This window comes from Schistocerca serialis, chromosome 4, assembly GCF_023864345.2.
Source record: "Schistocerca serialis cubense isolate TAMUIC-IGC-003099 chromosome 4, iqSchSeri2.2, whole genome shotgun sequence".
NCBI classification, from domain to species: domain Eukaryota; kingdom Metazoa; phylum Arthropoda; class Insecta; order Orthoptera; family Acrididae; genus Schistocerca; species Schistocerca serialis.
In genome coordinates, this window is record NC_064641.1 from 857,123,334 (window position 1) to 857,150,965 (window position 27,632).

Below are 27,632 nucleotides of genomic sequence, written 5' to 3' on the forward strand. Positions count from 1 at the left end.
AGGTGGTTTGGGGATTTCATAGGGATGAACTAAGAGGTTACGAAGGTTAGGTGGACGGCGGAAAGACACTCTTGGTGGAGTGGGGAGGATTTCATGAAGGATGGATCTCATTTCTGGGCAGGATTTTAGGAAGTCGTATCCCTGCTGGAGAGCCACATTCAGAATCTGATCCAGTCCCGGAAAGTATCCTGTCACAAGTGGGGCACTTTTGTGGTTCTTCTGTGGGAGGTTCTGGGTTTGAGAGGATGAGGAAGTGGCTCTGGTTATTTGCTTCTGTACCAGGTCGGGAGGGTAGTTGCGGGATGCGAAAGCTGTTGTCAGGTTGTTGGTGTAATGCTTCAGGGATTCCGGACTGGAGCAGATTCGTTTGCCACGAAGACCTAGGCTGTAGGGAAGGGACCGTTTGATGTGGAATGGGTGGCAGCTGTCGTAATGGAGGTACTGTTGCTTGTTGGTGGGTTTGATGTGGACGGACGTGTGAAGCTGGCCATTGGACAGGTGGAGGTCAACATCAAGGAAAGTGGCATGGGATTTGGAGTAGGACCAGGTGAATCTGATGGAACCAAAGGAGTTGAGGTTGGAGAGGAAATTCTGGAGTTCTTCTTCACTGTGAGTCCAGATCATGAAGATGTCATCAATAAATCTGTACCAAACTTTGGGTTGGCAGGCCTGGGTAACCAAGAAGGCTTCCTCTAAGCGACCCATGAATAGGTTGGCGTATGAAGGGGCCATCTTGGTACCCATGGCTGTTCCCTTTAATTGTTGGTATGTCTGGCCTTCAAAAGTGAAGAAGTTGTGGGTCAGGATGAAGCTGGCTAAGGTAGTGAGGAAAGAGGTTTTAGGTAGGGTGGCAGGTGATCGGCGTGAAAGGAAGTGCTCCATTGCAGCGAGGCCCTGGACGTGCGGGATATTTGTGTATAAGGAAGTGGCATCAATGGTTACAAGGATGGTTTCTGGGGGTAACGGATTGGGTAAGGATTCCAGGCGTTCGAGAAAGTGGTTGGTGTCTTTGATGAAGGATGGGAGACTGCACGTAATGGGTTGAAGGTGTTGATACGTTCTGTGGGGGCTTGGTAACCAGCTACAATGGGACGGCCAGGATGATTGGGTTTGTGAATTTTAGGAAGAAGGTAGAAGGTAGGGGTGCGGGGTGTTGGTGGGGTCAGGAGGTTGATGGAGTCTGGTGAAAGGTTTCCCACCTCCGGAAAGGCAACTCACTCACCCTTCACAACCTTTCCAGCAAACCTCAACCACCTCTCATTGCACACAAACCCAGTCTCTCCCACCTACTCAGTCTCCCACTTCCAGCTCCACTCCCTCCAAAACCTCAAAATTCCAAGCAACACAATCTGGCACCACAACACCCTAATTCAGTAGTCAACCTTTCCTCCAAACCTCTCTCCCAATCCGAAACCTGTGTCCTATCCAAAGGCCTCACCTTCAGCCCCACTCCCAGATTCAGCCAAACAGCCCTCGTCAAAGATTTACTGTCCTACACTCGTACTCTCTGCTGGAAGTATCACTTTGCCACGAAGAAAAATGATCCTAATCCTACCCCTAATGATCCAACTCCCCAAGACACTATCCAAATTGAACCCTGCCTGGAACAGTTCCGTCCTCCGTCACAGTGGGACCCACCTCCTCTTCCTCAAAATCACCCTCTCCAAACCTTCCAGGAATTTCTGACTTCCAGCCTTGCCTCTCAGTCCTTCTTAAAAAACCTTAATCCTACTCCCAACATCACCACTGCTGAAGCCCAGGCTATCCGTGATCTGAAGGCTGACCGGTCCATCATCATTCTTCCGGCGGACAAGGGTTCCACGACCATGGTACTTGATCGTCGGGAGTATGTGGCTGAGGGACTGCGCCAGCTTTCAGACAACACCACATACAAAGTTTGCCAAGGTAATCCCATTTCTGATGTCCAGGCGGAGCTTCAGGGAATCCTCAGAACCTTAGGCCCCCTACAAAACCTTTCACCTGACTCCATCAACCTCCTGACCCCACCGACACCCCGCACTCCTACCTTCTACCTTCTTCCTAAAATTCACAAACCCAATCATCCTGGCCGTCCCATTGTAGCTGGTTACCAAGCCCCCACAGAACGTATCAACACCTTCAACCCATTACGTGCAGTCTCCCATCCTTCATCAAAGACACCAACCACTTTCTCGAACGCCTGGAATCCTTACCCAATCCGTTACCCCCAGAAACCATCCTTGTAACCATTGATGCCACTTCCTTATACACAAATATCCCGCACGTCCAGGGCCTCGCTGCGATGGAGCACTTCCTTTCACGCCGATCACCTGCCACCCTACCTAAAACCTCTTTCCTCACTACCTTAGCCAGCTTCATCCTGACCCACAACTTCTTCACTTTTGAAGGCCAGACATACCAACAATTAAAGGGAACAGCCATGGGTACCAAGATGGCCCCTTCATACGCCAACCTATTCATGGGTCGCTTAGAGGAAGCCTTCTTGGTTACCCAGGCCTGCCAACCCAAAGTTTGGTACAGATTTATTGATGACATCTTCATGATCTGGACTCACAGTGAAGAAGAACTCCAGAATTTCCTCTCCAACCTCAACTCCTTTGGTTCCATCAGATTCACCTGGTCCTACTCCAAATCCCATGCCACTTTCCTTGATGTTGACCTCCACCTGTCCAATGGCCAGCTTCACACGTCCGTCCACATCAAACCCACCAACAAGCAACAGTACCTCCATTACGACAGCTGCCACCCATTCCACATCAAACGGTCCCTTCCCTACAGCCTAGGTCTTCGTGGCAAACGAATCTGCTCCAGTCCGGAATCCCTGAAGCATTACACCAACAACCTGACAACAGCTTTCGCATCCCGCAACTACCCTCCCGACCTGGTACAGAAGCAAATAACCAGAGCCACTTCCTCATCCTCTCAAACCCAGAACCTCCCACAGAAGAACCACAAAAGTGCCCCACTTGTGACAGGATACTTTCCGGGACTGGATCAGATTCTGAATGTGGCTCTCCAGCAGGGATACGACTTCCTAAAATCCTGCCCAGAAATGAGATCCATCCTTCATGAAATCCTCCCCACTCCACCAAGAGTGTCTTTCCGCCGTCCACCTAACCTTCGTAACCTCTTAGTTCATCCCTATGAAATCCCCAAACCACCTTCCCTACCCTCTGGCTCCTACCTTTGTAACCGCCCCCGGTGTAAAACCTGTCCCATGCACCCTCCCACCACCACCTACTCCAGTCCTGTAACCCGGAAGGTGTACACGATCAAAGGCAGAGCCACGTGTGAAAGCACCCACGTGATCTACCAACTGACCTGCCTACACTGTGACGCATTCTATGTGGGAATGACCAGCAACAAACTGTCCATTCGCATGAATGGACACAGGCAGACAGTGTTTGTTGGTAATGAGGATCACCCTGTGGCTAAACATGCCTTGGTGCATGGCCAGCACATCTTGGCACAGTGTTACACCGTCCGGGTTATCTGGATACTTCCCACTAACACCAACCTATCCGAACTCCGGAGATGGGAACTTGCTCTTCAATATATCCTCTCTTCCCGTTATCCACCAGGCCTCAATCTCCGCTAATTTCAAGTTGCCGCCACTCATACCTCACCTGTCATTCAACAACACCTTTGCCTCTGCACTTCTGCCTCGACTGACATCTCTGCCGAAACTCTTTGTCTTTAAATATGTCTGCTTGTGTCTGTGTATGTGTGGATGGATATGTGTGTGCGCACGCGCGAGTGTATACCCGTCCTTTTTTCCCCCTAAGGTAAGTCTTTCCGCTCCCGGGATTGGAATGACTCCTTACCCTCTCCCTTAAAACCCACATCCTTTCGTCTTTCCCTCTCCTTCCCTCTTTCCTGATGAGGCAACAGTTTGTTGCGAAAGCTTGAATTTTGTGTGTATGTTTGTGTTTGTTCGTGTGTCTGTCGACCTGCCACACTTTCATTTGGTAAGTCACATCATCTTTGTTTCTAGATATATATTTCCTACATGGAATGTTTCCCTCTATTATAACCATATCATTAATTTGAACCCATATATATATAAATACTGTTTCAATCTGTCCATTTGCTGTGTTTTCTGTTTCCATAGCCTTGTATAATATTACATTTTTTGAAACACTTCCAGATAAGGCAAAGTCATTGCAGGAACAGATAAGCCTTCTTCAGGAAACTGTTCTTAAAACTCAAGAGACAGTAAAAGGAAAACTTCTATCAGTTAGGGAACTTCAAACAGTCCACTTGAAACTAATGCAGGATGTCCGTAGTTTAATGAGGTCAATGACAAAGGTATGTTGCAAAGATAGTCCTTGTGGATTTCTCATTACATGGTTTTTGACCAAATACAAATGGTGTTCTTAGTAACATCTGTTCTGTGTGTTTGCAGTTTGATGATTGCCCTCTGGTTGGTTTAAATGACTATTTGGCAAATTATCGATATTTCTTGGAGCAGTTTACCAATTTTGTGAAGGATTTATCAAAAGAAGATTTCACTGTTGAGAGAGTTTTGCAAGCAAAAGAAGAAATTGACTACTTTGGAGAGAAAATAGGTAAGTTACTCTTGAGAATGACTCAAAAATTTATGTTTTAGCTGGTAAAAATTAATTAAATACATGTGTTGCGTGCTATAGCACACCACTGAAAGTAAGTGTCCATTTTAAGGACATACCATTTTTTGTTTTGTTTTCGGGATCCAAAAACAAGCCGGGAGCTTAGAGCCAAGTGCAAAGCAAATGGAAAGTCTGATAAATGGCACTAGGAGCCACCACAATTAAATTTTGCTGTCAAATAGAAGCAGTGCTATGCAGGTACAAGGCTAAATACAGGCGCCGAAACTTCTGCATTATTAAAAAAGGAGGGTGGAAGACAAGTCTAATTCTCTCTCTATTGAATTTTAATATATCCAAAAGTTCAGTATTGCTCATTTTATGATTTGGTAGCCTTTTGAATATTTGTAGCAACAAAAATAAATTTTATACAAATATCAACAAAGCATAAGGCTTTAGTTTTGTTGCATAAGTTAGTAAGCTGTGGCTCACTCTAATTTCACATAATGTTTCATCGAAGTTTGTGAAGTTTTTGTGTTTTGAACCATAATGAAGTGCTTTCATTTTTGTGCCAAATTGAAGAAGAAAGTTACTTATTTTGCAAAAAAAAGTTCTAATTGTGCTGCAGGTCTGCAGTATGGAACTGATGAAAGCAATGTCAGATGATGGCCATTGCCAAGAAATAAATTATGTAAAGTTCCAGTAGCAGGAAAGCCTTTAGTGGGCCAACATGTGGCCGATTTGTGCTCTTGAAGTGAGTTTGTTAACCCTTTGAATGTCTAGGTAATGATCTATCGTCACCCCCTACTGTCGCCAATACTGTCAGGGTGCCAATTTGTCGGTACTCTGCATCGTCTTGTTTATCTTACAGAATCGGGCGCTAGATGGTGTTGGCATGCTGATTACAGATGCTCTTTGACTCAAGCTATGTGTAGGTCGATAGCGATCGACAATTGAGCATTGTTTCGGTGAAATATTAGCCTTTGATTATTCCGCTTTTGCATCGCATGTGTATTAACGTTGTGTTTCGCAGTGCTTGTTTACATTCTGTTGTTGCATTCTACGTTCTTGTTTTTGTGCAGTACTGTTATTTATCATTGTTTCTGTGTGTTTTTCTTTACATTAAGCATTTACAGTTTGTTTATTCTCTCCGCTTATTGTGAAAAATGCGACCTACGCCAGGCCACAGCAGAGGGCTTACCGACGAAGAAATTTGTGAACTTTTAGAATGTACTAGTAATACAGTGTGTTTTAGCGAAAGTAGTAACAGTTCAGAAAGTGACAGTGATGTACTTGACGATATTGTGAACGAAAGTGAAGACGAAATGGAAGATGTACAATACACTGAAGTAATTGCGCCTGAAACACTACAGCCACTACAACATCCATTTCAAGAACTGCCAGGACCAAAACATATGCCACCAGCAGGACTCCTGTAATAGAATATTTCAATCTATTCTTTACTACAACGTTGCTGCAGCTTATTGTAACTGAAACAAATCACTCGGCTAAAGTTTGTAATTAAACATGCTACATTGTCCAAACCGTATAAGAAATGGAAGAATGTGACAAGTACTGAGGTGAGAGGTTTTGTTGCTTGCTTACTAAATATGGGACTCAATAAAAGGCCCACAATGCTCTCATACTGGAGCACAAAACACTCACAGACATTTCCATGGTTTGGCAAAATGTTTTCTGCCCACCGATTTAGGCATTCTATGAAGTTCTTTCATTTTGTGGATAGTCAGAAATGTCCAGCACCAGACCATCCTGATTATGACACATGTATCAGGTACCAGCCATTGGTAGATCATGCTAATAATATATTTAGACGTCATTACACACCTCATGAACAACTTAGTATTCATGAGAGTCTAGTTGGCACTAAATGTCACACTTCCCTATTACAATATTTGCAACTTATGATCCTCGTGGTTCTTCGGGTTTGAGAAAACTTCCAGAGAAGAAAGAGTCAAGATGCTGTGTGTGTTCTAGTGAGGGAAGGAAAAGAAGGTCAAGAACTGTTTGCAATAGATGTAATAAGGGGTAGCATGGTGAATGTTTTCCTAAACACAAATGCTAAGTCATACTGTAGACACGGAAATTCTGTAATGTTCTCTTCAAATAAATAATTATTATCTTTCTAAATAATAACACAAATTTCATCTCCCTCATGTCATTTTACTCACAAATGTGTGTACATTCTATGGACTGTATTTATTTGGGCTGTCACACTCAAATTCATTTGAAACATTATGATGATCTGTGTAAGCAATAATATTCTACATACTTTTATGGATAAGTGGTAATTTTTTCATATTTTTAAAATGAATACTTTATGATATATGGCAATTTAAATAGAATGTAGCAAAACAGTATAAATACATGCGACATTTTTAGCACACACCACTCCAAATCGGCTGACTGCAGAAGGGTTAAGGAACAGCATCAGAAATGGCTGGCTTTGAACACTGAAATTTTATTTTAAAAATTAAGGCACGTGAAATTGCAAAAGAAATCTAAAATTTTAAGGTTAGCCGCAACTGGATTGGTCTTTTTATGAAGTGCTGGGATTTTTCACTTCAGAGGTGAACTTTGAATGCACAGAAGCTACCAAAAAATTACAAAGAAACTTTTGGAATTTCAGCACTTCATAATTAGGCAGTGCACTGAAAACCAGTATCTTTTTGGACAGAAAGAGGTGCTGATCAAACTCCCATATATTTTGACATGCTGCAAATTGTACAGTTGAAGCCAGAGAAAGGAAAAAATAATAATATAAGTATTCACACATCAGGTAATGAAAAACAACGGATGTATGTCAAGCTTGCTTGCACAGTCATAGTTTTCAAACAAAATACTTTACCGAAATCTGAAGTGTTTCCAAAAACTGTAATTGTGCGAGCAAATGAAAGTGAGTGGGTTTTGGGGGATATGGTGCTGGAATGGATTAGGCATGTATGGCAGTGTTGTCCTGACAGAATACTTGATTTACTCGAAGTACTGGTGTTACATGCATATGCAGCCCATACGAGACCTGCAGTAAAACGAAAATTATTAGAAAGCAAAACAGACGTGGCAGTAATTCCAGGAAGAATGTCAATTCAGCAACCACTTGACGCCTGTTTGGATCAACCAATCAAGGACAAGTTTAAACACATTTACACAGACTGGCTTTTGAAAAAAGACAGACAACCAACACCAGCAGGATATGTAAAACGTGAAAATTTGGTATAAGTGTGCCAGTGGATTGGTGATGCATTGAAGTGTGTTCCAAATCGGACTGTGCAACAGGCATTTAAAAATGTTACATATCAAATGTACTAGATGGTATGGAGGATGATACTCTGTACAAAGAACTGAGCTCCAAGGAATCAATTTATGATGATTTCAGAATTATCAAATTGATATTTAAACATTTCGTAAAATTTGTTTTATAAACGTAATAAAATTGTGTTTTATATTTCCACTGTTAATTTCTCAGTTTTGTCATTCTTATTTTGTATATGTTGCAAGCCATACATTTAAAGTTAACTATGAAAATTTGATTTGCAAGCCTGTGTATACGTCAGTATAGATGACGTTATGTCTTGGATGTTTTCCTACCCGTGACCAGATGGATTCTATCAATCATGAATCCTGTACACTCTTCACCCTAAGAATGTAAACATTACATGCTGTATCCTTCCATGTTCTTCATTTAAATCTTGTCCACCTAACAAACTCTAGTGAGACAATGGCAAACACAGAATAATACACATATCACGTAATGTTTACATTGACATAATTCTTGTGCTGAATAGCGATACAGTCAGAAATGGAGCCTGACAGCTGATTGCTCGTATTGATTTTTAAAATGTTCTATGACTATGTATTCTGTACAGACAATTTGCACTATGTAATCAAAAGTATCTGGACACCCCCAAAAACATGAGTTTTTCATATTAGGTGCATTGTGCTGCTACCTACTGCCAGATTGGGTGTTACTTGTGTCATACGTCCGTGTGTGAGATTTCCACACTGCTAAACATCCCTAGGTCCACTGTTTCTGATGTGATAGTGAGATGGATACATGAAGGGACACATACAGCACACAAGCATACAGGCCGACCTCGTCTGTTGACTGACAGATACAGCCGACAGTTGAAGAGGACCATAATGTGTAATAGGCAGACATGTATCCAGACCATCAGACAGGAATTCCAAAATGCATCAGTATCCACTGCAAGTACTATGATAGTTAGGAGGGAGGTGAGAAAACTTGGATTTCGTGGTCGAGCGGCTGTTTATAAGCCACATATCACACCGGTAAGTATTCGGGAGGACGACGGTTCAATCCCGCGTCCGGCCATCCTGATTTAGGTTTTCCGTGATTTCCCTAAATCGCTCCAGGCCAATGCTGGGATGGTTCCTTTCAAAGGGCACGGCCGACTTCCTTCCCCATCCTTCCCTAATCCGATGAGACCGATGACCTCGCTGTTTGGTCTCTTCCCCCAAAACAACCAACCAACCAATCACACCGGTAAATGCCAAACAACGCCTCGCTTTGTGTAAGGAGCATAAATGGCGGATGATTGAACAGTGGAAAAATGTTGCGTTGAGCGATAAATCACAGTACACAATGTGGTGATCTGATGGCAGGGTGTCGGTATGGCGAATGCCTGGTGAACGTCATGTGACAGCGTGTGTAGTGCCAACAGTAACATTCAGAGGTGGTGGTGTTATGGTGTGGTTGTGTTTTTCATGGAGGGGGCTTGCACCCCTTGTTGTTTTGCATGGCACTATCACAGCACCTAAACACCTTCTTGCTTCCCACTATTGAAGAGCAGTTCGGGAAAGGCGATTGCCTCTTTCAACATGATCTAGCACCTGTTCTTAATGCATGGCCTGTGTCTTAGTGGTTACATGACAATAACATCCCTGTAATGGATTGGCATGCACAAAATCATGACCTGAATCCTATAGAACACATTTGGGATTTTTTGGAGTGCTGACTTGGTGCCAGGCCTCACCGACCCACTTCAATACCTCTCCTCAGTGCAGCGCTCTATGAAGAATTGGGTGCCATTCCCCAAGAAACCTCCAGCATCTGATCGAACATATGCCTGCGAGAGCGGCAGCTGTCATCAAGGCTAATGGTAGGCCAACACCATTTTGAATTCCAGCATTACTGATGGAGGGCACCATGAAATTGTAAGTCATTTTCAGTCAGGTGTCTGGATACTTTTGATCACATAATGTATGTAGCTTTAAGTGGTGAAAGAGTAAATTAATCTAAAAGACACCTTGTTTAAGCTTGACTGAGCTTACAACTTGAACCCAACTATTGTAGCTGTAACTTCATTCTACCTAATTGGTATCTCATGTTAGAATGAACCAACTTTGTTTCGATGTTGAAGTGTGCCCACATTATTTCCCTCCCTTGAATTTAGAGTCTCATTTTTTGGCTGTGGCTTACATTCGAATAAATACAGTAAAAACTAAGTTATGGTAACCGTGTGTTGTGTTCGTGATCTAAATTAAGGAGGAAAATATTTTAGCACCATTCATAATTTTTTTATTGTACAACAATTTGTTAAATAATTAAGGGACATACGGAGATTTAGGTCATAAAAGCAGCAATTCCTTCTCTAAATATACTGGATTTTAGTTTTTGCCAGTCTTTCGTTGTTTGGTTATTTCTAATAGTATGGATCAAATAGTGGTAAGGATTTTCTTATATAGATCTTAGTTTCATCTATCTTAAGATATACTTGGCAGCAAATAGTGACGGCTGCAGTGTTTCCATAGCATTCTGGATTTGTCTATTTTCAAGAATGTCATTGTAGCAAACTAAATAAATATTAAGAGGGGAGGGGACGGGAGGTGTATGTATTTAATTGTACTGCCTGCAGACTAAGGAAATGCCACAGTTGTCCTTAATTATTATGAAACATTGTAAGTTTTGGAAGATAGTCCATGCAAAACTGTGGAACATGATCCCACTTCATCACAACAAAGCTACTGAAGAATTCTGGCATGCCAAACAATAAGATAAAGTGATCTCTCATGTTTTCCCAGAGTGAGTGATTGATAATGAGCTCCTTGGTGTTAAACTGAGTTGTTTCTATTTGCTGCACAATATTTTGATGAGCGACCCAACCATCTTCTTCTGGTGCTGCGAGGGCCAACTATCTTTCATCAATATCTTAGTTAAGACAAGACCTGGTGGGTCCTCCGGTCATAGAGTACATAGGAAACCCACACACATTGACCTCTGTCTCCACGCCTCAAGCCATCACCGTCAATCACAAAGAAATTCGGTGTTGAAGACTCTGGTCCATAGAGCTTGAACAGTTTTAGACAAGGAGAGCCTCACCAGAGAATTAAAACATCTACTGGTGTTCCGAAGGAATGGGTACTCAAGAGCATCAAGCTGAACAAGTGATGCAGTTAAAATTGAGAAACCTAACAAAGAGGATAGCACTGAGAAAGAGAAGCCAAAGATCTCTTACCTGCCTTACACTGGCCCAATATCTGGAAAGATCAGTAGACTCCTAAAGAAAAATGGCGTCCAGTATATTTCGCTCCATTCAGTTAACGTAAAAAGTATTCTTTGTAATGTTGAAGATGGTCGTGGTCTCCAAAAGCCAGGCGTATGTTGCATTCGATGCAAATGTGACTTTCAGAACAATCGAGGAGAGATGCAAGGAACATCAGTGACACACCTAACTAAAATAAACAAGTAAATCAGCTGTCACTGAACTCTGCCTCGAATATAATTATAACATAAAATACCATGAGAGTCACATCATGGTGCGAACACAATGTCTGAGACAGCATAATTGAGGAATTTGTCAAAATAAAGATGTTGGAAAACTTAAGAAACAAGGACACATGTTTAAATTTAAGTAAAACTCAGGGCCTGCCATGAACTTATTGGAACCTCACAAACCATTACAATTATCAGAATTAGGGGGTATTTGCGTTTTATGGAGTATCAGTGCATGGTCTGTAAAACAAAAGAACATCAAAGAGAGCAGTGGATGTCGGGAACCGAACTCTGCTTTAAATAGCAGCGGGAGATCAACTATAGCTCGCCGCCTGGTTGAAGTCGAGGCGGCGAGCACACATAATAGCAAAACTCATAGAAGGCAGCTGGGTTGGTCATCAAAATATTATGCAGAAAATGGAAACAACAACTTGGCTGAAAACCTGGGAGCTCACTATTAATGAGATAAAGACTCGGCAAACATGATCTCCTAGTCCACCAAGCCTTTATGGTTTGCCTGAAATTCACAAAGAAGGCATTCCATTGTGACCCGTTGCTCCATTGTGTGATTTGACCAACTAAATAAAGTACTAAATGGCCTACAGAAATATCCTAACTGTGACAACAGAGGAAGTCACTGAAAATTTGAGACAAAATATAATTGTGTTTCTGCAAGAACTCTATGAAACATGGAAGCTGTTGTCAAAACACACACACACACACACACACACACACACACCTGCCTTAGTATCATGGGGCAGTGTCTGAAGCCAGGAGGAATATGGAAATCGGGAGCATTCTACCCAGAAAAATTCTGATCACCCTCCCACCCAAAGTGGCATTCCCATTGCCCATGAGCCTACACAGTATTCTAGGACATCCTTACACCAAACGTATTCCCAAACCCTTACCACATGGTTCATGCCCCAGAGGAAGGGAAGACTCAGGTTCAACAGCTGACCATTACATCCACCTTCCACACCCCCACCCCGTCCTAGCATGTCCCACCCCTTCCTGTCATGAGCTTATCCTATCCTAAACAGAGGCAGCCCTACCTGTGAAAGCTGCCATCCTCTCATTTACCAGTTCTGCTGCAATTTCTGCACAGTGTTTTACGTCCACCCAAATGAATGGCCACTGCCAGTCTGTGGTCCAGAGCAGGGTTCACCGTCCAGTGGCAGAACGCACTGACATTAACTGTGACTGTGTAAGCTGTCGGAGTATGAGTACAGGTGTCACCAACTTTGTGATGCTATAAAGCAAATCATTGGACGTGCTTCACTTATGCAGCTGTACAAGCCTACAAATTGATCTTTTTTTCATCCAATAACTTTCTTCTTCAATGATTAATGTGTCTCTCTCTTTCAAGTTTTCTGGTATGTGATATATTGTGTACTGTGGTACTGATCCCCTAAGACACTGTAAAATTTCCGATGATAAGAGTTCTGATTCTGTTTGTGTGTTCCTGACCTGTTAAATTGTTGATTTGTTTACAGGAAAAGTGTATGGGCAGTTAGTTGAGTTTTCAAAACAACTGAAGCCTGGTGGCCAGGAAGCAAAGCCTCGGAGGCCTCCACTGATGAGGCAAGAGAGCTTGTGCTTTTCTCCCCAGAGAGGCATACCACAAGCTCCAACTAATCACAGGCGTGATCCAAACACAGGCAAAGGTGAGTGGAACTGCCTATATAGATCCTAGTATCACATTAGATCACCGAAGTTATTGAAAGGATACAGCTGGTGGTTGCAATTTCAAATAAGAAAGACTGTTTGCCATCATCTGTACAAATTTATTATTTATTTTTTAATGATTTCACCAAAGAGAAAGCTTGCATTGTATTGGCAGGGTTCAGTCCTCTTGTTACTACATTAATGGTGATTCTGTTTATACATAGTGAAGTCAGTTTCCTGCTGATATGAAAATCACGACCTGTTATTCATGGTACTATAAACAATTTAACGCAGATGGTATTCAATTTATTCAGTTGAAAGTTGAATTATGTATCTGTCTAACCTACAGCTTCAGTCAGTGGAAAACTCAGGATGGAATAATGACAGGATTATGAGAAGTATAGATCGCTGATCACTGTGTGGTGGAAATCTTGAGTTGCAGGCAGGCACATACACAAAGAGACTGCTAAACATGTAAGCTTTCAGTCATAAGGCCTTTTTCTGGATTAGACAAAAAACACACTCACACGTAAATATTTAGCAGTCTTTCTGTTGTGCCTTTATGCGACTCATCATCTCCACTACAGTGGTGAGTAGCAATCTATGCGTTCAATAAAAATGTACAGCTTCATTTCGTTCTATGAAGATTGTTACTGTGACTAAAACCAGTAGAAAATAAAGGGCAAACACACAGACCTTGATATTCCTGATAGCAGTAGCAAGTCACCTCATTAAACTGTAAGGAAAAATCAGTTTCTTAGCTGTGATTTATGCTTAACTAAGTCCTCCACTAAGTAAGCAACAGAATAAAGAGTTATAATACATTATGCTTCTTTTGCAGCTGTCCAAGAAAGAAATGCATATGCATTGGGAGTCTGGCGTAGAGTACGTATGAAACTGGAAGGTAGAGATCCTGACCCTAACAAGAGAGCCTCTGTTCAAGAACAGGTAAGGAGAAATGACTGACTTAAATTGAAGTGGAACATTTCACCCTTCCTCCTATCTCCCCCCCCCCCCCCCCCCCCCCCCCCCCATGTTTGTTTCCATTGCTCTATAGTCCATATTTGGTTATGCACACACTCAAAATATAAAGAAGTTTCCAGTGATAAATACTGAAACAATCAGTACTATTTTCCTGAACAATTCCTTCTTGTACAGCAGGGTGTGCAATGTTCTGAAACTTTCCGATGGATCAAAACTGTATACTGGGCCAGAACTCTTTGATTTGGAACCTTGCCTTTTTCAGGTAATGTTCTCACTTGCTGAATATGCGGGCACAACTCATGAACCGTTCTTACACATTCAATATTGATTAGCAAACAAAAAAATTGAAGTCGGCCCCCAACTCACTCACTGATGAATGACAGATGGTACAGTTAAAACACAAGCACATGCATATGTGTATCACCTGTCAAGTGACCACTCATAAGTGTCCAGTACTACACAGAATGATTTAAAGATTTATTCTAATGCCACAGAATGAGGAAAAGCTCAAAAACTTATTGTGGTTTAGTTTTCTTTTAGCTATGCCTATGCACCACAGTATAGGGCTTGCTAGTACACTTTTGCTTGTGTTGTAATCCTAATCATATTATTATCATAGCATTATTTGTAAGCTATTCTACTTTTGCAGCTGAATGTGATATTGAATGGCTAAGACACTGGATTCTGGTTTGTTTCCCAGATTCACTTCACGTGAATGCTTTTGGCAAAATTTCTGCTGTTCTTCAAACTCAGACATTGTCCAGTTGTGTTAGTTCTTTACTTGTGATAGCTTTGTTGTTAATCATACGTCATATTTGAACTTTTCCCCCATTTTTCTGCATCTGTTAGTCAGATTTCTATGTAAATGTGCTGTTGCTGTTGTTGTTGTTGTTGTTGTTGTTGTGGTCTTCAGTCCTGAGACTGGTTTGATGCAGCTCTCCATGCTACTCTATCCTGTGCAAGCTTCTTCATCTCCCAGTACCTACTGCAACCTACATCCTTCTGTATCTTTTTGGTCTATTCATCTCTTGGTCTCCCTCTACGATTTTTACCCTCTACGCTGCCCTCCAGTACAAAGTTGGTGATCCCTTGATGCCTCAGAACATGTCCTACCAACCGATCCCTTCTTCTAGTCAAGTTGTGCCACAAACTTCTCTTCTCCCCAATCCTATTCAGTACTTCCTCATTAGTTATGTGATCCACCCATCTAATCTTCAGCATTCTTCTGTAGCACCACATTTCGAAAGCTTCTATTTCCTTCTTGTCCAAACTATTTGTCATCCATGTTTCACTTCCATAGATGGCTACACTCCATACAAATACTTTCAGAAACGACTTCCTGACAATTAAATCTATACTTGATGTTAACAAATTTCTCTTCTTCAGAAATGCTTTCCTTGCCACTGCCAGTCTACATTTTATATCCTCTCTACTTCAACCATCATCAGTTATTTTGCTCCCCAAATAGCAAAACTCGTTTACTACTTTAAGTGTCCCATTTCCTAATCTAATTCCCTCAGCATCACCCGACTTAATTCGACTACATTCCATTATCCTCGTTTTTCTTTTGTTGATGTTCATCTTATACCCTCCTTTCAAGAGACTGCCCATTCCGTTCAACTGCTCTTCCAAGTCCTTTGCTGTCTCTGACAGAATTACAATGTCATCGGCGAACCTCAAAGTTTTTATTTCTTCTCCATGGATTTTAATACCTACTCCGAATTTTTCTTTTGCTTCCTTCACTGCTTGCTCAATATAGAGATTGAATAACACCCTATCTCACTCCCTTCCCAACCGCTGCTTCCCTTTGATGTCTCTCGACTCTTATAACTGCCATCTGGTTTCTGTACAAATTGTAAATAGCTTTTCGCTCCCTGTATTTTACCCTTGCCACCTTCAGAATTTCAAAGAGAGTATTCCAGTCAACATTGTCAAAAGCTTTCTCTAAGCCTACAAATGCTAGAAACATAGGTTTGCCTTTCCTTAATCTAGCTTCTAAGATAAGTCGTAGGGTCAGTATTGCCTCACGTGTTCCAATATTTCTATGGAATCCAAACTGATCTTCCCCGAGGTTGGCTTCTACTAGTTTTTCCATTCGTCTGTAAAGAATTCATGTTAGTATTTTGCAGCTGTGACTTATTAAACTGATAGTTCGGTAATTTTCACATCTGTCAACACCTGCTTTCTTTGGGATTGGAATTATTATATTCTTCTTGAAGTCTGAGGGTATTTTGCCTGTCTCATACATCTTGCTCACCAGATGGTAGAGTTTTGTCAGGACTGGCTCTCCCAAGGCTGTCAGTAGTTCTAATGGAATGTTGTCTACTATGGGTGCCTTGTTTCGACTTGGGTCTTTCAGTGCTCTGTCAAACTCTTCACGCAGTATCATATCTCCCATTTCATCTTCATCTACATCCTCTTCCATTTCCATAATATTGTCCTCAAGTACATCGCCCTTGTATAGACCCTCTATATACTCCTTTCACCTTTCTACTCTCTCTTTTTTGCTTAGAACTGGGTTTCCATCTGAGCTCTTGATATTCATACAAGTGGTTCTCTTCTCTCCAAAGGTCTCTTTAATTTTCCTGTAGGCAGTATCTATCTTACTCCTCGTGAGATAAGCCTCAACATCCTTAGATTTGTCCTCTAGCCATCCCTGCTTAGCCATTTTGCACTTCCTGTTGATCTCATTTTTGAGACGTTTGTATTCCTTTTTGCCTGCTTCATTTACTGCATTTTTATATTTTCTCCTTTCATCAATTAAATTCAATGTTTCTTCTGTTACCCAAGGATTTCTATTAGCCCTCGTCTTTTTATCTACTTGATCCTCTGCTGCCTTTACTACTTCATCCCTCAAAGCTACCCATTCTTCTTCTACTGTATTTCTTTCTCCCATTCCTGTCAATTGTTCCCCTATGCTCTCCCTGAAACTGTGTACAACCTCTGGTTCTTTCAGTTTATCCAGGTCCCATCTCCTTAAATTCCCACCTTTTTGCAATTTCTTCAGTTTTAATCTACAGTTCATAACCAATAGATTGTGGTCAGAGTCCACATCTGCCCCTGGAAATGTCTTAAAATTTAGAACCTGGTTCCTAAATCTGTCTTACCATTATATAATCTATCTGAAACCTGTCAATATCTTCAGGGGGGTGGTGGGGGTTAAATGTGCTAAGGCCACTATTTTCAGTTTCTGTTGTAGCTGGCAGCCAGTGTGGTGTCCTTAAATATATTTCTGTACATCATAGTGAAACAGTGTACATTTTTTATGTGAACAGCTCTGATTACAGATTGGGAAATTATCATTTTGACATATGCCATACTGTAAACATCTGGTCTAAATCAAATCCAGTGGTGTTTTTTCAATGTGTTTGGTTCACATGCCCCTATACAATGCATATACAGAAATATCTCTGCTTAATCATTACAACCACAGCCATTCACTTGCTGGTGGTCATAAAATAGTCTCATGTGCTTACTATTTCAGCTTCATTTTTATATCCCCACTGCAGGTCATCACATCAGTAGACATACTTGTATACAATCAACTGGTTAGTTTCTTTGCTTGTAATTTAAACAAAGTCACACACTAAATTACTATGCAAGTTGTGCAATGTTCTGCTTACTACTATCAAATTACTACTTAAATTACTGTGATTTGCAAGTGGGTGGCGACTTGTCTGGAAAATCGGAAATAACCTGGGAAAATCAATTTGGAAAAGTGAGCTAAATGCCAAGGATTCTGAAGGACTCATGAAATTCTGAGAGAATCTGGAAATAGTTGAACTGTTTTGTTGACAGAAATAAATGTTCAGTCATTTTTGCTATTAGTGGCTTTGAAATTCTGCTTCGGAAACAGTCTATTGTGGATTCGTGTAAGCGAAGCATCCACATTTGAACATTTATTTTTGTAGATCAGACTTCGAATCCAGGTCATTTGTTTCAGTGCAAGGTAACAATCTCACAGTGTCCTGTTCCAAGTTAACAATGATCATAGTATGAAGAGTATCTAGTTTCAAACTACACTCTAGTTTGAAACTCAATTGTTGTCAACATCTATTGAAATTACATTCATGTGACACCAGTTCAAAGTGTTTTTGTGAAGTTTCTCATATACTTAAAATGAGATAGCATTGCACAGAATGCTGATGGACAGCTGTAATGATAACATTTTCAAGGACAAGAGTATATACCTTACAGATGGTTCTAAAACTATTGTTTCATTTTCACTGTTTTGGTATCATCTAGCTGATGGTTTAGCCACACCCGTATACACACAAAATCGGAGTCAAAAGTCTTTCTGCTCTATTTCTATAATGACATTAATTTTGTCTGTCAGAATTAAAAGGCACTACAGCAGAATTAGGAGCACCTAATATGTTACTTTTACAAAGGTATCTTTTGTGGCTTTGTTTGCCTATTCTGGTCTCTGAGTGCTTACTCCACGATTTTGGTTCTAGAATATGCTAAAGTGTACATAGCATAAAAAAATACAAAAAAGTGGTTCTGTTATTGGTGTAAATGTACCTTCTTCTACTGTAGGGCAATTTATCTTCACTTCATTTGGTATTATAACAAGAAGCAAATTCATTTCATATTCACAAATGATTAGTTATTACTAAGAATCACACAGTATTTTGAAATAGTTACATGTGATCCAGAATACAGATGCCTGAATGATAAAATAATGTAGATCGCATATTTCTGTGTAAATGAAGTTCATAATAAAGCATCCTAAATTTATATGTAGTAATAGTGTTACAAAGCATTATGATTGATAGTTTTTTCCCATTGTTCAAGAAATAATGTTCAATTTCGTATTTATATTGATTTCAATTCCATCTGAACTACATATAATCACTTATAAGTCGAAATAGTTCATTTATGGGCATGAAAGCAAGGAAAATAAAACTTGCTCTCACATGTGGCAAAAAATTCTTCAAGGAAATTTTTGAATTTGAATAACACAGAAATCTAAGGTTTTCTTTTATGAAACAAAAAAAAAAAATTATCAAAAAATGGAAAAATACAGGAAGGAGTAATGACAATCTTATGAACACTGTGTGAGTGAGTGAGAAAAGGCTTTCTGACCAAAGCTTAACTGTTTGACAGTCTTTTTGTTGTGTGCCTGTCTGTGACTCAACATCTCTGCAATATGGTGAATAGCACTCTATCCTTTTCATAATAAAGGTCAAAATAATCTATTTTTTAGTTTAGAAATTGGCTTAGCTTGGGAAAACCTATGTTGTTTACCACCTGAGTTTACTGATTTAGGCTTTTGTTCCTTTCTGACACTAATGATTTTATTGTAGCTTCTGTAATTAAACTGTTATTTAACTTTTGTGTTTACAAAATATCACCTTGTTTCAGGTTGATTATGTAATTCGAGAAGCAATGTGCCTTAAGAACTTGGCTCTGCTATACGAGGGCTGGACACCTTGGGTTTGAAGAAATACAAGGGAATGGGCAGGTTCAGTCCACTGGAAGATGTAATCTTCCGCACGTCGCCCCCCAGCTGGCGGGAAGATACCGTGGAGGGGGGGGCACTCGAAGGCAAAGTTGCTTTCCATAAGACTACGGTCTCAACTTTAAAAATAAAAGCAACAGTTACTTTCTCCCTCCCTCCTTATCAGCTGCTGTAACTTACTCATTTCACAGTAAATTGTGACATGGCTGTCATTTTATCAGTACTCTGGCTTGCGTGAACGCTCGCAATTCAAGGGAGGTAATGTAATGTGTTTTAATGAAATTTTCCGATGTATTACATGAAGTAGCTTTCAACATAATCATTATTGATCCTTTCGGAAAAAAGAATTAAAATCTTAAACTTATTTTGTAATGTTTCTCATTGTTCATAAAGAAGGTATTTTATTTCTCTCTTACAGAGTATTCGGGATTACGGTTTTATATGCTTTAGGATTGTGAAAACAGAATTGTTACTTGAATAGTTCAAAATCATATCTCCTGTCATATAAATCAATTTGTTTTAGTATTTACATCACATTGCTTCCTTTTTATTAATAGTGATTCATGGGAACATGTCTCTAATAGTTACTTGTTTTCCATGTCACAGTAAAACAGCTTAAATTGTAATGTGGGTTTTGAGTAAGATAAGTAACAACACGCATTATATGTAAGAGGCTGGGTTCGAAAACTCAGTAGGATAGGAGGGAGGGGCTTCATGAGAAACTTCTGGCAGTGAAGCCTAAAAAATTTGAAGTTTCATACATTATAAGCAGCAGTACACACACTTCAGCAGCAACAACTGCACGAACCTGGCACACCTGTTTTTCAGTTTCGTATTTCGTCGCAGACTTATGAGTAATTAATAACTTGAGTAATAAGCAGCATTACTTTCTCAAGTTATGATTCAGTTTTGTTTTAACATATAATAGGAAACATTGTGGATGTTTTATGAGAACATTAGGAAAATTAATAAGAAGTTTTTGGTGGCGGACCAGACGTGTATCAGTTGTTGTAATTGAGAGCTGCTAAATATGTACCACATGCTTGCATGTTGCATTCTTTGTGGTACAAAACACAAGTCTTAGCATGGGAGAAAATTGTCTTTTGCAAGTATATCAGACAAATAAAAGGTAACCAACCATGACTTGTGTATTTCTTTGTACATCCAGTGTTAAGTTTATTATTTGACTGTGAAAGTGTAACATCTATTCAGAAAATAGTTTATTCTGACAGTGGTAATCAATTTTATTTTTCACTTTTATATGTTGCTGATTACCATTGAACGTTCTTCACAATTTTAAGTCGAACAAAATGATATATTTTAATGAAGTTAGTTCTGCAACTAAATATGATTTTTTTTCTTACTCGTTAATTGTGTACTGTGAACTTTATTGTATAGTGGATCATTACTAATGTTTTTGAACAAAATTACACCAGCAGTCACTGACTCAAAGTTGCGTAACTATGTTGTTATTGGTTTTTTTTGTACAGAATAATTAAACATTTCATCTCTTCAAGCAGTAAACCTTTGAAGAACTTCAGGTTGTATGGATTATTAAAAATCATAACACTTTTAAAAATTGGTTTATATATAAATTGTTACATGCTATCAGTATAGTAAGATCAAAATCTGAAATAACACATAAAGAACGATGAAAATTCATTCATGTGTTGCTCTATAGAAGTATACATTCAGATTTCTGTTGGGCATATCTGTAAGCTCAACAAATTTACACATATGAAATGCTTGTCACAACCTGTTTTAAAATATTTTGTGCTAAAACATTATAATTTTCCCTATTTCCATTCAGCAATGTTAGGTTCCAATATTTTGGTCTCACCAGGAATGAATTCAAAATTAAGGGCAAGTGCCACTTAAAAGCTTCAATTATACAAGATTCATATTTCCCTTGTTCTTTATCTTTTCCCATCCACAAATAAAACTTTCATTTTCCTAGTTGTACTGCAATTTATCTTTTTGTTTATCTTTTTGCCAAGAAGTATTGCAAGCAGATTAAATTGGTTAGTTATGTGTGTATATGTTGTGGGAGGTAAACAAACTTCCAGTGAAATGGGTATGGTATGCCAGCAGTGTTGGTCCATCAGGTTGTATGATGTACAGAATAATATTGGTAATGATGCTTGAATATATACTGTTAATTCTTATTCTCCACTCTAATAAAATAATCATCTCAAAAATATATTTGTGTATTTATTTAACTCTTATTTAAGCCCATTTTCCCATTCCAAGTTCGGAAGTGGAAAATTATTGTGAACACTTCAAAATTTAAGGAGAAATTGTATTTCCTTGGTATAGCCACCACAAGAATTCTGACAGCATACATTCATGTGTGTGCCATGAGGCGAGACTTTGTACACTTGATGAGCATAAACATTATCTCTTAATCCTTAAAACTTTAAAGTCATATTTTTAGAACCCTTAGAATAAAATTAATTTGCGCTTCTTGCTTTCAGTAAAATTTTACTTTGCAAGGCTTAGTAACTCATGTGACTCTTGTACTTTAAGACAGTCCGTGAACTGTAATAAACTGTAACATTGCAAAAAAATATTTGCAATACATAAATGCTAGTGATCTGTTAATTGCTTGTATTTTTTTGTGGATTTTAAATCTAATTTTCTTCAAAATTCTGCTCAGAAAGTGGGTTTGTATTATCATTTACAGCCTAAGTTGTGGCTATTCCTTTGAAAAGAATGCTGTTTGTTTGCCATTTCTAATGACCATATTGTCAACATAACATAAACCTTACCCTTCCTTCCTTCTGCTAAGAAAATTTGTGACAATGTTGAATTTGTTGTTGTTTAGACTAGATATATAAGATACCATAGTCATTAGCATCCACTGTGTTATTTGAAGCTTCTCAGAAAATACATAATATAGTAAAATAATCAGAAAACACACAATAAAGTAACAAAATCTTGACAGAGAAGGCTAGAGTGCGTAAAGAAATGATAGTATATAACAAGCTACAAAATAAAACAAACTTCTTGCTTCCCGGGGCTGCGAAGAGTGGCCAACTAGAATTAAATCATCAACTGAAATATAGGAGAAAATTTCTCTTTTTAGCAAATTGGTTGAATTTGTGATGTTCCTGGCTATGTATTTAAAGAAAATGCTAGTTAAAGTGTAATTACACACAAACACACACTCTTGTATTGGTTAATTTGATATGTCAACAATTATAAAAAGGATGGATTGCTACTCATCGTAAAGATGACATGTTGAGCTGCAGGCAGGTACAATGAAAAGACAATTACACACTAAGCTTTTGATGAAAGCTTTCTTCACAAAAGAAAGGAAAGCACACCCATTCACACAAGCAGGCACACCTCATGTACGTGACTGCTGTCTCCGGGCACTCTGGCCAGACTGCAACTGTTGCATTGAACAAAAGCAGCAATCTAGAGTGGGGGAAGGGAAGGGGGAGGTATAGCAGAGTACAGGTGGGGGGAGAAAAGAACATTATCTGGCAGAGCATGCAGAGACTATAAGGTGACAAGCAAGGCTGCCAGGCGCAACTTCAGGAGGCTGGGGGGAGGGGCGACCACAATGAGTGGAAAAAGACAGTAGCTTTGTGTGCAGGATGTGACGACAGTAGGTTATTGTAGGTTGCGGCAGGGATAATTTTAGGAGTAAAGAATGTGTCATAAAGATAGCTCCCATTTCCTCAGTCCAGAAAAGCTGGTGGCAGAGGAGAGGATCCAAATGGTTAGAGTTGTAAAGCAGCCATTGAATTAAACCATGTTATGTTCAGCTGCATTTTGTGCTACAGGGTGATCCACTTTGCTGTTGGCCACAGTTTGGCAGTGGCCATTCATCACAGTGGACAGCTGGCTGGTAATCACACCAATATAAAAAACTGTGCAATACTTGCAGCAGAGCTAGTATATGACATGATTAATTTCACAGGTGGCCCAGCCTCTGATGATGTAGGATAAGCGTGTGACAGAACTGCAATAGGAAGTGCTGGGTGAGTGGATTTGCCAGATTTTGCACTTGGGTCTTCCACAGGGATATGATCCCTGTGACAAGGTGTTGGAATTGGGAGTGGCATAGGGATGGGCTAAGATGTTGGTGAGGTTGGCTGGGTGACAGAACACCACTTTCTGAGGTGTGGGAACAATCTTGGGTAGGATGTCCCTCATTTTTTGAGCATGATGATATATAACCAAAGCCATGACGAGGGATATGGTTCAGTTGTACCAGTTCGGGGTGGTATTCAGTGATTGGGGGGACCACTCCTATATGACACAGGAAATCGCTCGCAAATTAGGTATGGGGGGTAGTGCTCGTCTGTGAGGACTTTTTGTGAGACCTTCAGCATACTGGGAAGGGCAGTTCTTATCACTGCAGATACATCGCCCCTGGGTGGCCAGGCTGTATGGGAGGTTTCTTGTGTGTGTGTGTGTGTGTGTGTGTGTGTGTGTGTGTGTGTGTGTGTGTGTGTGTGTGTGTGTGTGTGTGTTTTGGACGACAGCTATCGAAATGCAGATACTGTTGATGGTTTGGTGAGTTTAATTTGGACAGAGGTATGGATGGAGCCATCAGAGAGGGGGCGGTCAACATCCAGGAAGGTGACATGCTGGGTTGAGGAGGACCAGATGAAGTGAATGGGAGAGAAGGGGATGAGGTTGTGAAGGAATGAGGATAGAATGTCCTGGCATGAGGCCAGATGATGATTTTCTCAGTGAACCTGAACCAGATGAGGGGTTTCAGAGGTTAGGAAGGTTTCCTCTAGGTGACCCATAGACAGGTTGGTATAGGAGACTGCCATGTGGGTGTCCATGACTGTGCTGAGGATCTGCTAGTGTGCTTTCCCTATAAAGGAGAAGTAGATGTATCTTAGAAGAAAGTTAGTAAGGTGTATGAGGAATGAGGCAAGATCATGTGCACGAGTGGTGGTGGCTTATAGGCAAGTGGCATCAACCATGGTGAGTAGGGATCAAGAGGTAAAGGGTTGGGGATGGTGGAGAGTCTGAAGAGTCTGAAGAAAATGGCTGGTATCTTTGATGTGGGAAGCTAGATTTTGGGCAATTGGTTGGAGGTATTGGTGAGTAAGTGCTGAAATTCTTCAAGTGGAGGCACAATAACGAGCTGCAGTGAGGTGTTGAGGACTGTTAACGGAGTAAGGAAGGAACTGGATTCATGGAGGATGAAGAGGCATTTGGCATTTGCGATCTCGGTCATTTATCATAGAACATAAACAAACATGGGTGGTCTAAATTAAGTATGACTGCACAGCGATATCACAATATTTTAGGGAAACACAATATTTGACAAGAACTGGGCAGTGCTTAGGCAGTCAATTGAGTCACAATCATCAGATTCACAAAAATCATTAAGTATTCTCTAAAACTGTATATTATGTTGAATATTTTGGCGCCTTTGAGCTCTCACTTCATGAATGTTGTGAATGCAGTGACCCATCAAACACACGAATCTTCCACTGCTGTCTTATAAATTTCACTGCTGAACTTGAAGCTGCACTTAGCGTTCAACTTTTGAAGGCTACTGTTTTCAAAGGCACCTATTCAAAATGATTAACTTTCTTGTATGCTTAGCGGTTTATTGTTAACGAATAAGAAAGGGAATTGCTGCAGCTGATTTTGTGTCAGTTATCTGTGACAACTGATATTTCAACAATTTTACAATTTGTTGTGGTTATCAGATTCATTTTGTATGAAAGTAAATCTGTAAAAAGGTTTCGTACTTTCATTACTCCTCATTAACATGACGCAAAAACATTAGCAGAATCGTTTAAAGTTTGCTGGATACTCTGGATAACTAATATATATACACTTAATTCTCAGCGCTGTGATGGTGCAGCTGTGGTTGTTAAAGTTTACAGTCTCTTCTCAGTCATTTTAAACATGACTATTTTGTCACTGTTACGCCCATAAGTTGAATCTGATGTTAGCCCAGACAGCAAATCAGAATATGGATGTTTAGAATTGTATTTTGTTGGCCTTAGTGAGATTTCTATTTTGTCCATAGTCCTTTTTAATGAACATCAGTGCTGACAGGCATAGTGAGCAAGGAAGTCTCTTTTTTTTCTGTTTCCAATGTGAGATGAAGTTTTAAATCGAGACCTGTGCAAGTTGTAGACTCCTGAGAGCAAATGGAGGTTTCATCTCAGAAAAATATAATTACTCAAACAAGAGGGCTTCACCTGAAATTAGGGCACCCAGCATATCAGTATTCAACTGTATTACGCCACTTTTTGACATATTGTACAGTCAATTACAAAAACTAGCAGTTGACCCCACTGACTGTACAACAAAGTGTAGAACCTTTCAAAAGAGCTGTACAGGATATCCAAGGTGGTCATCATCAGTATGATTCTAACATACAGATACCTGCTGTATACTGCGGAGAGACAGAGAAGGGGGGGAAAAAAGTTCCAAACACTTTTTCACAGGGCACCTCATTGGTGCAAATGTATGTAATTCTGAAAAGTTTGATTCGTACACAGTGTTGCTGCAGAGGTCTTGTGAAATTCCTTGCGTGCAATAAACTGAGAATGGAGCTTCAGATGGAACAAACAGAGTTTAGAACTCTCACAGGTGATGTTCCATTTCTGCAATCCCTATTCAAAAATAATTTGCGAGAACCTTTTAGTGAAACTGAAAATGAAAGTGATTGTTACCAGTCAGATGACAGTGTCCAAGGTGGAGCTATCCTCCTCTTCCATGAAGAGAATAAAAACTGTTCTGTGAAGTAAGTCGAGAGCAGCTAATAACACTAGCGGCGCACTCCATTGTATGTGGCATCATAGACTCCAATGAATGCATCACTGACAGGTTACCTGTTCATAAGGAGGGGAGAATGGATTTTTCATACAAACATCCACCATAAGATAAGTGTATTTCCATACAGCAATTATTTTGTTACTTATTTTTAGCCTTTTTATGTTAGTTGCTTAGAACTTTCTAGTCAATCTTCCAGTGAACCCACTAGAAAAAAAAAAAAAAAAAAACCTCTATGAACCGCCACTGAGACAAGGACAAGTTTGCTTGCCTTATGTATATTATTTTTCCAGAAAAATAAAAATATAAAACAAGGAGCTTTGTCCTTGTCTATACATGAGTCGCCTAGATGCAAAACTGTCCATGCCCTCCATAACCGGTGAGAAAAAGTGGAAAAACTGTTTTCACTGGGTAAATACACACTGCCCTACACTATATTGTATACTTAAGTATGGATTAGTACAAAACCATTTGGGCTATTGAAAAAAACAAAAAAAAAAAGTCAGGAACTCAATGCATGTAAGATATAAGCAAAATAAAAATGGACTTATACAGTTTTGCATCTGACTTTGCAGATGGCCACATTTGCATGCAACTGAAATGGACATGGACAGTTTTGAACATGACTAGTTGTACATGAGGAGAGGATATGGGGTGAACATAAAACTGTGTATCCAGTTTTAATTTCTTTTAATATCTCTGAAGGTACATGGTGTAACAACTGACAAACTGCAATCCACTTAACACATCATATTTGGAACAATGTCTTCGTCTTCTCCTGCTAGGCATTCTGATTCAACTGATGCCCCTGACCTGCTGGAGCCTAGTAATGTCATGTACCACGACAGGGATTCATGTTCCTTCCAGGACTCACCATAGTGTTTCTCCAGGAGTTTTGAAACATCCTCCAGTTTCTTTTCATTAATAGGAACAACCGTGCTCATAATGCAGCTCGAGTTTGTGTGTCCTAAGTGTTTCCCACGTTTGCATACGGACACTGGTAGGTTGATTCCAGAATTATAATTAGGCTCCCCTTGGAATTTTATAGCATTCTGAGAATCACAGATGATGATCACTCATTTTACTTTCGTTATCTGGAAGGGGAATGATGCTGCGGGTTTAGTGATGTTTTGAATTGCTCCTTTCCAGTCAACGACCTTCCAGTCTCTTCCTAGAGTGTGAAGGGTCCCATACTGTTCCAAGATGGTATGCTACTCTGTTGGCTGAACTATCACTTCTCGTTTCCGCAGTTGCTTTCGATGAGCCCAAAAACTCTATCAGGAGGCATGAATGAATGTCCAGTTACGGGATAAATAACTTATATTTTGTTTACTCCTGGTACATGTTTGTACATCCAGTGACACAGCGTTGAGACAACTATTGTGTTCTTATTTTGCCCAGGGCATCCATCGGCAATTAATGTCAAAGTTTGTAC

At 40.0% G+C, this 27,632-nt stretch overlaps 1 protein-coding gene across 1 annotated transcript in view; it reads left to right on the plus strand.

Annotated features, from left to right (window-relative positions):
* Nucleotides 1-21,631, plus strand: part of LOC126473496 (serine/threonine-protein kinase SMG1) — a 353,891-nt gene extending 332,260 nt beyond the window's left edge. The window contains exons 50-54 of the mRNA XM_050100581.1: nt 4,148-4,308; nt 4,406-4,568; nt 12,813-12,983; nt 13,826-13,932; nt 19,336-21,631. Coding sequence (XP_049956538.1) covers nt 4,148-4,308; nt 4,406-4,568; nt 12,813-12,983; nt 13,826-13,932; nt 19,336-19,413 — 680 coding nt within the window. The 3' untranslated portion in view covers nt 19,414-21,631. The remainder of the gene's footprint in view (nt 1-4,147; nt 4,309-4,405; nt 4,569-12,812; nt 12,984-13,825; nt 13,933-19,335) is intronic.
* Nucleotides 21,632-27,632: the final 6,001 nt, after the last annotated feature.